At 37.3% G+C, this 12,117-nt stretch overlaps 1 protein-coding gene across 1 annotated transcript in view; it reads right to left on the reverse strand.

Annotated features, from left to right (window-relative positions):
• Positions 1-12,117, reverse strand: part of ARHGEF7 (Rho guanine nucleotide exchange factor 7) — a 127,970-nt gene that overhangs the window by 31,380 nt on the left and 84,473 nt on the right. Inside the window, exons 10-13 of the mRNA XM_017817299.1 lie at positions 4,245-4,383; positions 3,321-3,380; positions 1,980-2,126; positions 19-105 (exon numbers count right to left, since the gene is read on the reverse strand). Of these exons, the coding sequence (XP_017672788.1) occupies positions 19-105; positions 1,980-2,126; positions 3,321-3,380; positions 4,245-4,383 (433 nt within the window). The remainder of the gene's footprint in view (positions 1-18; positions 106-1,979; positions 2,127-3,320; positions 3,381-4,244; positions 4,384-12,117) is intronic.

A 12,117-nucleotide genomic window follows, 5' to 3' on the forward strand; every position in this document is an offset into this window, starting at 1 on the left:
GTACATGCATTACTTTACCTGATAGATAAACCCACTCATTCTTGGGCTGGCAGACAACATTAGCAAAATGTTAGGGAAGAGAAGAAGATACCTTTCATTCTTTTCCTTGTTAAAAGAAGAAAATGAAAAAGTAAATACAACATCACAAGTCCCCTCCCCCCTTTTTCCATTTTCCATTATTAAAAACTATCAACATTACAACTCCACGATTACTCTGCAAATATTTGCTTCCTGCAAAATTAACTCTCCATGGAAATTGAAAAATATAAAAGAAAAGAAAGGAAAGAAGACAGAATTATTTATTTTCTACTTGAAAAGTGCTACTAACACATGCCTATACTGCGTCCTGGAGAGTACAGCCTAATATTTTAAAAGAAAAATTTTACAGTCTGGGTGAAATACTGACCTTGTTTAATATGACAACCACTGTTTGGCCAATTTCAGCAAAAATGAAATTACACATTGGATATATTTCTTAATATAATTTAGATGGATGCTGTTACAATAGTACCAAGACTGTGGTCTCTCAAATTGGAGAGATCAGATTTTTAAATATTGGATTATGCCCCAAAGTACTAAAAGCAAATCAATAATTTCTGTAGTCAGAAGAAAAGCATTCATTATTTTGGTCTGATTTTAATTTGATGGTTTCATGTATGGAATTGTCCATTATGGTCTTGTTTTGGGGTATTTTTAGGGAAGGAGCAGTAAGTGTACTCTTAATCTACTGCTACAGACAACAAAACAGAGAAGCACTAAATTAAAACATTATGACAAAACAAATACATCCATTGACAAAGCCACTGTCTTAATTTCCAGCATCTTTGCAAAAATATAAGTCCTTAGTAAGTTTTAATGTTCCTATTCTTCAGTAAACATTTACAAAGGTCTGTATCATTTTCAAAAAGAGAAAACCAAACCCCATTGCTGGTGCACAAATGAAACTGTTCTGTATCTAGTCAAAAAGATGTAGTGCTATGCAGAAACTTCTAGAAATCCCTTCCATTTGACATTTTATCTCATAATGAGAGTGGGGGGTGATGATTTGAAGACTTCAAAAAGAGACATGACTGCAGAAGATGCACTATTAGCTCTACTGAATCTTATTTATTTACTTTAGCACCTAATTAAATATCTGAGAGAAAAATATCAAGTGACTAACTTTTAAATATTCAGTTGCATAAACATTTTTCTTTTTCTTTATATTTATGGACATCTTTGTTCCAAGGCAGGAAGCTGACTGAATGAGGTTGCAATTCAAAAGCCCCCACCAGGTTCAAAGCTTCATTAATTTTTCAGGGGAACAACAAGCAGTAAAAATATGTCAGTAACTCGTATAACATTTCCTTTCTGTTAACACTTGCTTTTAAGATTATTTTAACATAGGTAAAATAGTAGTACAAGCTTTTCTTTGTGTGGTTTGTTTGTTTCTTTGGTTAAAAAAAAAAATCACCCCAGACTTTGACACTTTCAATTTTCTATTGTATCATCTTATTCCATTTCTGAATCACAGAATAACAGAATATATCAAGCACGCATTTCAAAATTTAGTACTTGAGCAATGTGCCCAAAACAGGAAGAAACGTGTGCCCCACACACTTTACAACATAAAACTTGAACTCATTTGCTATTTAAAACACACTGTGATAACTGCTGTGCAAAATGATCCTGTAACATAACTACACATGAAAAATCCTGTTTAATTATGCACATTCAAAATAGTCCTGCAAAAATCATCTTACAATATTTATAACTGCTGTATTCAGTCACTTTTCAATAAATTTTACAGATGAAAGCATCCATCTTCGAGGAAATTTTTTTTTTCAGGTTTTGAAAAAAGGCTTTAAGTCAACAGAGACAGATTTTAACTTAGATTAGCATCTCTGAAGCATTCTGTTTATTTCTGTTGCATAATGATTATAATGAACTTTATTCAAAATGGAAAGAAAGACCAGCAGTAAAGATGAGAAGGATGTTACCTCACTTCCAGCACACTGAATCATGACCTGGGACATGTAAATCACATTGCCAAGTGTTTTAATATCCTCTCCCTCCCAACAACGGATAGCTTCTGTCAGTATTTGTAGTTCAAGTTCTTTCCGTTTCCGTACTTCTTGACATTGTGCCTAACAAACATAGGGAAAAATACCACTTCTATTAACTCCAACAATTTGTAATGGGTTAAGGATAGAAATATCATTACAGTTGTATTTATTGTTGTGCTTCTGGTACACAGAAGACAGCACCTTACTTGAAGCATTTTCATTTAGATGACTATGATCAATATTTTTTATAAACTAGTTTTGTTAACTTAAATATTTTACTTTTCAATACACTGACTTCAATTACCATTCCAAATTCAGTCATAGCTGTTTCTCAAATTTCTCCTTTCTTTATATTTCAAATTTTTGTATGTCCAAATATGCTCAGCAGAAAAGAGTAACACAGCTATTAGAAATACATGTCTATACAAGAAAGCCTCTTTCTTCAGTAAAAAGACACATGCCTTCTGTGCAAACAATGAGTACATATAACCCGGTGTTCCTATTTTTATTAAGTGTCTCCAACCTGCTTCTATTAATTTGAATTTTTCTCAACAAGAATTGTTTCCTCTTGTTTGTATAGCACCCAACAGGATGGAATCCACACACCTCTTCTGAACACTGATAACACTAAATTTCTGATTTAAAAAAATAAAAAAATAGAAAATGCCAGGTTACCACCAGCACACATTCCTAACAGGAAGCATAAAACATTAAGTTTATTGTAACTCAGACTGCATTAATTATATGCTTGTTGCAGTCGAGGTGTGGGTTTTGGTTTCTTTTGTAAAGGCAGTAACAGACAGCTCATCTGTTCAAACTAGGCTTCCAGTGTTCCAATTATTACTGAAAGTCTTGCATCTTCTGAACTTCACTAGCACTTTCCTCTTCATCCTCTCTCCCCCAGCTCCAACACCATTACCTGAGAAGGAATGCACTTAAAAAACATCAGAAAACGTACTCCTTTGTTTAACAAAGCCCTTCTTCAGGACACTACTTATGTTACCACCAGTAGAAAGGGAAATGAAGCATGATGAGAGGGTAGACAGAGGTGCAGAATCCTTTGTGCAACTCTGACATCAACAATCTATTTGCTGTAACTCCCCATCCTAAATTACCATTCTTAGTTCTGCCTACAAACAGCATCAACTTCTAGGCTTTCAAAAATTTACTATACAAACAGTTACAAAAAAAGGTGACATTTTTAAGCAATAGAGGGAGATAAAATTAGAAAATATTCTACTTAAAATAGATAATCTAGTCTTTTATGACTCTTACAGAAAGATTTTTGAAGGCAGTCATGGATTTTTGAATATCTGGACGATCCGGATGATAATCCTAAAACCAATGGAGAAAACATACATAAAAAGTTTAGTTCTAGTACAATTAATTAAAAAAATGTTAGAGGCTGAACTACAAACAAATAAACAATTCTGCAAAATTGAATTTGTTGACTGATCTGCTCTCTTTTCGTGGCTGCCTTATATCAAAGACTGGTGGGTGTTGCTTCTAGTAAAACTGCAGTTATTTGTCACGTTCCTTACACTTTAAATAGAGCCACAGAAGTTTTACAAGACCAAGTGGATAAGAGATTTTGAAATCCTAAGAGGAGAGTTTTATTTGGCGTGTTAGCTTTGTCACAAACATGATTCCTTACAGACCAACTAGCATGTTCCGTTGTCACTGACTGACAAACCAAGTTGTGTGACAAGACCCATATGCCTTCTGTTTCTCTCCTTTGTTCACACTCCAAACATCTAACCTACAAAATGCAAAGGTGAAAACAGTAGCTCCTGTATTGTAACAATCACTTTTGAACAGTGGTGAGTAGGAGTCAAAGGGACTATTTTGGTGATGTGTTCAACATATGCTGAGGTGAGAAGTAGCACTCCTTCTACAAGATAAAGTGACCTCAAGTAGTATGCAGGAGACACATTCGATGCCAAGCCAACTAAAGACCCCGATAAGACTGTTCTAAGAGTGATGATTAGCTTCTCTGGACAGTTTTACTTTAAATGTTTAGTTTTTACAGGAAGTTTCACTGCACTGAGTCTTAAATAAACCATTGCAGCCTGTACTTCAGAAGGCTGACGGAAGAGCAAACAAATGTAGTTTTGGGTCCCATCATGTTTGACATGTACCTTTAAAATAATTGTTGTCAAATCATCATTAAGCTGGAACATAAATGCTGATAAGATATACCTCCATGTGCCTTTCAAGTTCTTTGAGTAACGTGGGGTATTTATCCAGACGCATAAAAGGTTTGCTGAGGCCCGTGGTCAGTACAAGGATCCCAGGGCTGTTGGCACCTTTCATCTCCATGAATTCTCCTAGCTCCTCACTGTGTACACAAGATATTTAAGCAAATTAAGATTAAATTATCAAGACAACTAAAATTACATTGGATTCTTGACTGCAATTTTTCATCTACAACAAAATATGCCATCAAAACAAGGAGCCAAATAAATAAAAAAGTAATTCAATACAACTTAAGTGCTGTGATCAGTTTATGCATTAAATAAATTACAGGAACAAAGCCATTTGTAGATTTGGGGTCCTTCCAGGGAAAAACAGACACAGGATCCAATTCACCATTCTAAGCAACCATTGCTCAAAGGCAATTCCTAAATGCTACCCCATCCAAGCAATGATTAAAGAACAAAACCATCTGCACTATATTCTATTGCTTAGCTCTTTATTCTAGTAAAAGAACAGCTGACCTTAGAGGTGGTTTACACAGGTAATATACAAGTCAATGGCTTCATATTTAAACAAAAATTAGTATTTTTTAGGTGTCAGGCACTAATGAGAAGACACAGAATGTTTCAGGACTTTCTTCTCTCCCACACTTACATGTTTAATGACCTCATTTTACACATCCAAAGTTTTACTGCAAAAAAGTAATGAACATCCATACAAATGGTAGAAGTAATTACTGTGTAATCTATTCTTAAATTGAGTTAGGGTTTCACTAAGGGTGTGCTTAACACAACATAATTTGTTTTGACAGCAAAACTGTTGTAAGAAATACTTGCTGTCCAAGTACCATGGATTGCTACTTCCCCTTCTCCAGATGTTTTTTCGTATTTGAATCTTTTACAAGAACTGGTCCAGCCACTCAACTTTTTACATTAACTCAGTTGAAAAAGCAGTGCCTCTGAGAATTTCAGCTCACTTTCCTATCAAGGAGACAAAATAGCTACATCTTGTGCTTCCTTATAAATCAGAGGTTTCAGAGCACTATACTGGAGGAGAACTAGCTTTTCAAGAGTTTAAGTTACCAGGAACAAAATGAGCCCTCTCTATTGGGAAAGGAAGATATGGCAGCACCTGGGCTGATTGCCGGGCTTCACAAAATACAAGTTGCAGGTTGCAGAAGAACACGGAATTCTAAAGACAAAATCTAAATAAAAAATTCAGAAAGTTGCTTATTAAAAAGATAGCATCTTACATTCAAGTATTCTAGACATCTGCAGATGAGGTTGCTCACGTTTAAAGCCCTTGTTATAGTAAACTAACTAGTTTTCAAAAAAAACACACAAGAAAAAAATGCTACTCTCATGTGGCAGTCAAGTAAATTCCACTCAAGATATTCTGAAAGTCTTTACTTCCTACTGATAGATAGCATTATGCTCTCGTAAATCAGAACTACTACTTAATTTTTTCCCCTTCCCTAGTCATTGGCATTGTCTCATTTTTCAAAGGAAGCCTAAGCCAGATACCATATTTAGTACTTTTAGAAAGTGTAAAAAAGAAAACAGCGTCAAACATCAAACAGCAATAAAGGAACATGTACACTTGTACATTATGGCCACATTAACAAAAGGAAAGGGCAAGGATCTCCAAACCTAGGGCACAGTGTTTCCATGCAGAAGTGAAAGCAAATCTTGACCTGCTCGAATTCCATAGGGAAAAAATACTGACAAGACACTGACATAATACACGCATTCAATTATCAGTGAGTCATGGTATTTAAAAGTATTATGTACATTAAGACAAAACAGACCATTGTACTTCCACCAAGACACACACACATACTCCCCCTCATTTCAGAACAAGTGACACTGCTTATTAATGTAATTTGTCCAAATAGATGAAGACAGTAGAACAAGACATCAACATGGTGCTTAGGGACATGGTTTAGTGGCAGACTTGGCAGTTGGATTTGATCTTAAAGGTCTTTTCCAACCTAAATGATTCTATAGTTCTACAAACTGGGACATTCCCACCCCAATGTAAGTGCTTTACCCACTATCTCACATGGATCATTCATCTCTCAGATGTTCACAGAAGAGAAGGTACTTTTCCATACAGCTTACTCCAAGTTTACTTGTCTTCAGATTAGTTAAGCAGTATTTACTTACACTACCTTGCTTATGTATATCCAGCACTGTTTCTGAATTGTCAGGTCCAACATCACTTTACGTCACCTCTTTTTAGAGCTCACCACCCCCATTCTAACAAGGCCCAGGCACTCCTTCCTGCATGTATTTGTGCAATTTCTGCTGCATTCAACTGCTCAGTCCAGAAAAAGGGTGAGGGGATTTCCCAACACCTGCTGTGCATTTTAAAGATGCAAAGAGAAGGGCTAGGCACACTTAAGAAAGACTTTGCTACATCCCTTTTAAGCAAGATGTATCAGCAACTCCAGGCCTCCTAAAATCAGCTCGTGACATAATCAGGTTTTAGTCAAAATTAAAACTCATTGAACAACCTCCTACAATACCTTGCAGGAAGAGTCATAATAATGGAACACAGATAAGCCTGAGTACTTTCTGAACTTAAATTTAAAATTAGGTAAAGCTGGCCAACTTTGAATACCTAGAGTCTGAAGACCTACTTTGCCTAATGTTTTCTTAGTCCCAGCCCTTGCTCAGCAGAAAATCACGTGAACTTCAGAACTTGACAACTCATTCCAGTGGCACCCTAAACAAGACTAAAGATTTTGACTGATAACTATGTCTTGGTTTTACAGTGTTACCAGCTACTTCTTGGTCAAATATTCCGGGAAATTCGCTGAAACATCAAGCTGCATGGCTATGCTGCGGTGGCATGTCCTCTCCTCCTGACTCAGATTAAAGGAAAGAAACTGTTTCCAGTAAGTAATAAAGACATGACACCCAGTTTCCACAGGAAGCTTTACCAAAGTTCACCTGTGAAAGTCATTCTGTCAGGAGACACCCAGTGGTTTTAAATTTCAATTCACTATGTGTATGACACTGATCACGTGCACACCACTGCTTTTTTTTGTTTTATCCACTAATTCTACCTGTAAGCACCCCCATCCATGTCAGCATCATAAAGTTAGGTTACATACAGTATTTCATCATATTTCATCTTTTTGAAGTGAAAGACATTTGCTATGAGAACTAAGAGGAAGTAGCTATTTATACTCATTCACTACATTTTGATTGCTTCAGTCAGACACACAGCCCCTGCTGCTTAATTTTACCAGCTCTGCCCCTTTACATTATCTACTATTCTTCCGCATTTCAGGCAGCACAATTCATACAAGTATTATGCAGCTTCTCTTTTCACCCCTACACAGCAGCCAATCTCAAGTACCACAGGCCATTCAATTTAACACTGTTCTGACGGGTGCTAATTTTTGCCCTTAGGTTGCAAAAAGGTGAAAACCCCCATTCCTAATTACTTCGGCCATCTCCGTGCTGTCACGTGTATACAAACACATTATATAAATTATATTTGCTAAGCTACCCACTAACACAATGCCTGTACTTCCTTCTCCCTTTTTTTTTTTAAATTTAGCGCTTCTACAGCAGAAGGAACATTGGTTACCATTTCACCCACATTCACATCTCTAACTTTCACTATTGTTGTTCCATTTCATCTTTACTACAGCATTATAAAACAGACGTGAAAAAGCACAAAAAAACTCACTGTAGCCTGAGTTAAAACCGACTACATGGAAACATGAAATAAAAACCTGGCATTAACTTGTTTTTGCTATCTGCTCTGCAATCCCTTAAACTAAATACACTCTTTGGTTATGCCATTCACTGCTCAAGTGATACTTAGTTGTTTATCATCATCTTTTTACTTAATCACAGTATAGGAACCCATGGAGCAAGTTTAAACCTCAGCTCACTTGGAAATGTACACAAAGTCCTGAAAAACAGGCTTAGCAATGGCATCATCAGCAAGCCTTTTATACTGAGAAGTGTTAATAGGTGTAATTAAAACTGAATGATGTAGTTTTCCTCCCAACATTCCCAAGAGGACAATATTTTCTTTCATACAATTCTGCACTTCCCTCTGATAAGTTTTGACATGCCAGCTTGCTCAAGCTCCAGTCTGAACACGTGCACACACACCACTAATACAACAGTTCCCAAAATTTTGTCTGAACAGTTCCATCATGCAGACCCCGTTATCATTCTACTTATGCTATACCAATCTGCCACCTCTGCAGCTTTGTTGACATAAAATATCCATCAAAATGTGGATGTTACTTTAGCTCAAAGTGAATGTCTTTCATTTAGTCACAAAAGATAAACACGATACAGGATAGAATGGAAGAGTTTACTTTCAATAACCTATGAGTGGCTTAAAATCCTGTTCAAACATGACAACAGTTCACAACTGGTTTTTAATTAATTGCAGCTTAAAAAAAGTCAGTGTCAGCTGCTTTGCCAAAGACAATGGCTCTTTCATGTCACAATTTCAATTGATGACTGCAAGCACCACAGTCTCCTAGGCAGCATGCACTAAACGAAACTCCAGCCCACAGCTACGCAGTACATTTAAAAAAAAAAAAAGGTATCATTTAGCTGAACAGGAAAAACTTTTGAATGGTGAAATCATCAACTCAGTCACAACTGCCTAAGTAGCTTTTCAGAAAGAGGCAGATGAGACCTTAATTCACTACTTACATTATTTTACACAATAAAATGCAGAAAAGCATACTAAAGTGCTGTGCTTCATTTATTCTGAAATCTCAAGCTGAAGAGTTCTTCCTATTCCAGACTAGTCTTAGTTCACACTTGAGATATTTTAAAGGTCACCATGAAAAGTGTCTTTAAGCCTTATTAATATATTCAAATCTTTCATAGTACATCTGCCTCAAAAGCCGCAAATCAGACTGGGGGAGGGAAGAAAACAAGTTCAGATGTGCCTACAAGTAACAGAAGGCAAAGAAAAAAAAGGCCATTTAAACTTGAGGAAAGCAGATCCAGAAAAATCATTTAAAACCACAACTTACACTTCCGAAGCAGGTCTCTGTTTGTAAGAGATGGAGCACGAGCTATCACTGCTGAGGGGTCTGAGGACTGAACACAGGCACCGCATTTTGAGAGCGTTGTGACACAGCTTGGCTCAGCAACCCCTCTACTGCAGCTTTTAATTTCCTAGGGCTAAACTTCCCAGTCAAGCTCCTCTCCCAGGGACTGCTGCTTGGCGTATGACATCAGCCTGCACACTTGCAGGCTCAGGGATCCTCCAAAGTGGGGGAGGCACAAAGAGTTTTCTGACTCAAGCTGATCTGTATTCCATGCTCCAGTTACTCAGAGTAATTGTCCCATGCTTGGGACATGTTATCTAAGAGAACACAAGAATCTAGCAAAATTAATATTTGAACAAGCAAAGATTTGTGAATAGCCTTCTTGGTGCTGAGAACTGGCTCGATACTTGCCACTTAGCAAAATAAAAGAGGCAGGTGTTTGTCAGTAATTTTTGGCTGCTTTTTCATCAACTTAATTGTCTTTTGGGAAGATTTTTCTTTTGTTTGTTTTAAAATAAACACAGTGCTGTTTAAACAAAGTAAAGAAAACTTAACACCACACTCCACTCCTCCAAAAATTACATACCTAATGCTGGTTACATTGGATCTGCACTGTCCATATTTCTTCAGAAGAGTCTTATGTCCACTGATCAGTGGGAGTTGTTAAACTTTTTTTTTTTTAATTACGTTATCCACCTTTCAGTAATTTCTATATTTAAATACTTTTCCTCTTGTCATTTTTGGATGCAGTCCACACAAAGTGCCAGTCCTAGCTTCTGCCCTCTCTTTTTTTTTACTGGACTTTCTCCTTGTACTGAACTTTATGGCTTGTGATCTTCCCCAGGTAGGTAACACTTCATGTTCCTGGCACTCCTTACTCTGTTGTAATTACCCATTTCTGTACTTTGTATCCAACTGGGTTTCTTAATCTGATGGAAACTCATTCTTTTACACCTTCAGTTGCTCATTCTGTTCCTTCTCTTACTGGAATGCAAGCATCTGTCTATGATCAGAAGCACACAGAGGAACCAGAGCTATTTTGACTAAACACCACGTTATCGAGGCAGTACTGCTCTCACCAGCTGTCAGACTGAAATGGTTAATGATTTATGCATTCTAGGAGACTTTTGCAGGCTTTTGACCTCTGATGGGCAGTTGGGCCCATCCCTCCCTCCAGTGCTGAAGGTGTCAAGCCCTGAAAAGGCAGAAGGAGCCCAGTTTATACCTCTGATGGCCCTTTAAAGCCCATCCCCCCCTCTGCCAATCTTGAAAGGTGGGAACCAGGCCAGACACAGAAACTCTTCGAAGGCCCAGGGAGAGTTTGGAGGCTCGAGGCATGGCCCGTGACACTGACCATGGATATAATAACTCATAACTTCTTGGAGTGTGGGGGCTTCCCTCCTTCACCCCCAGCAGATCAAGGCCACCACTTCAACTGACAGACATGGAAGCGGCAACTACCAAGTGTCATCGCTGGACCCCGTGGGCGGTGACTATATACGTTTTTCCACTGTTATCTTTTCTTTTTCCTTACTCTCCCTTACTCTTATCCTGTCTTTCTCCCCTATGCATTTCCCCCCCTCCAAAGGTTATCTCTATGCCACCTTGTTATATGACAACACCCAAAATGCTAGCATACCTGTCGATACAAAATAGTTAAAATAAACCTTACCAATATATGTTTTCAGACACCGATTATTCAGTGTCGTTTCACTCTAATCCACCCCAAGGGAATTATTGATAAGAACCTGGGCTACCCTCCTCCCCTTTTCCTGGGGCGGGTCGTAACACCAGCTAGCAAAATTCTCTCCTAAAATAATACCATATATTGGATCACCTACCCTTGCACTTGAACTGGGATCTTCAAGAAAAATTATGAGATACTAGAAACAAACCTGACACAATGGAGTCACACGGGTATGACTGTTACAGAATAAAGTAAACAAAACAGGGATCCTGCACACTGGCACTATAGCTACTATAAGGGTACATGCAAAATACTGTGCTCTGCCAGATACACTACTCAACTGTACCTGCCAAACTCCACCTCTTCAGCTCTAGCCAGTGGCTTAAGACTCAATTACAAGATACGATGACAGATTTGAAGAAAAATTACTGAATCCTTCAAAATAATTGATTTATTACACAGAAAAAAGTTAAATTCAGGGGGAAAAAAGTATGCAATAGATCCAAAACAATTTCTGAGACAAAATGCACCTACCAAATCTCAAGACAGTATAAAATTTGAGAAATTATGCTGTGTACCAACTCTAACACACAGATAAAACTTATAAAGCCACAACTGGAACCAAGAGAATCTGTCTCCAAACTTTATAGAAAGCTTTTGTTGTTGTAGTGATTATCAGAGGAAAATACAACCTCAGAAACAGATAGCTCTGGAACCTGAATTCCTGTTTGGGGCTCCATTAGGTTTTATTCCCATTTCTTCATGGTCATATACACTTAGGTCCCTAATAATACTTATTTTAATATTTATTAATAATTAAACTTATTAAATGAAATATGTTTGTGGCTTTAAAGATTTGAACATCAAAAATCTCTTATTCTTTAAATAATATAATCGCCTTCACACCTCACTACATATTTACATAAACGTGCACATACGTGAACATATATGCACACACATCCCCTTATTCTGTAATAACTGAATAAAAGCCCCCACGTTGCTGCTGCAATGGCAAAGAAGAGAAAAGAGGAAACAGACAGGCATTCATATTGGATGCCATTTAAAAAAAAAAGGGGGGAAAAAGGCAAAAAAAAAAAAGACAGTCACATTCCAACTGAATACCCCTTTTAAATCTCTAATTCCACCCA

The sequence above is a fragment of the Lepidothrix coronata genome, unplaced genomic scaffold (assembly GCF_001604755.1).
Source record: "Lepidothrix coronata isolate B3197 unplaced genomic scaffold, Lepidothrix_coronata-1.0 Scaffold60, whole genome shotgun sequence".
Classification (NCBI taxonomy): Eukaryota; Metazoa; Chordata; class Aves; order Passeriformes; family Pipridae; genus Lepidothrix; species Lepidothrix coronata.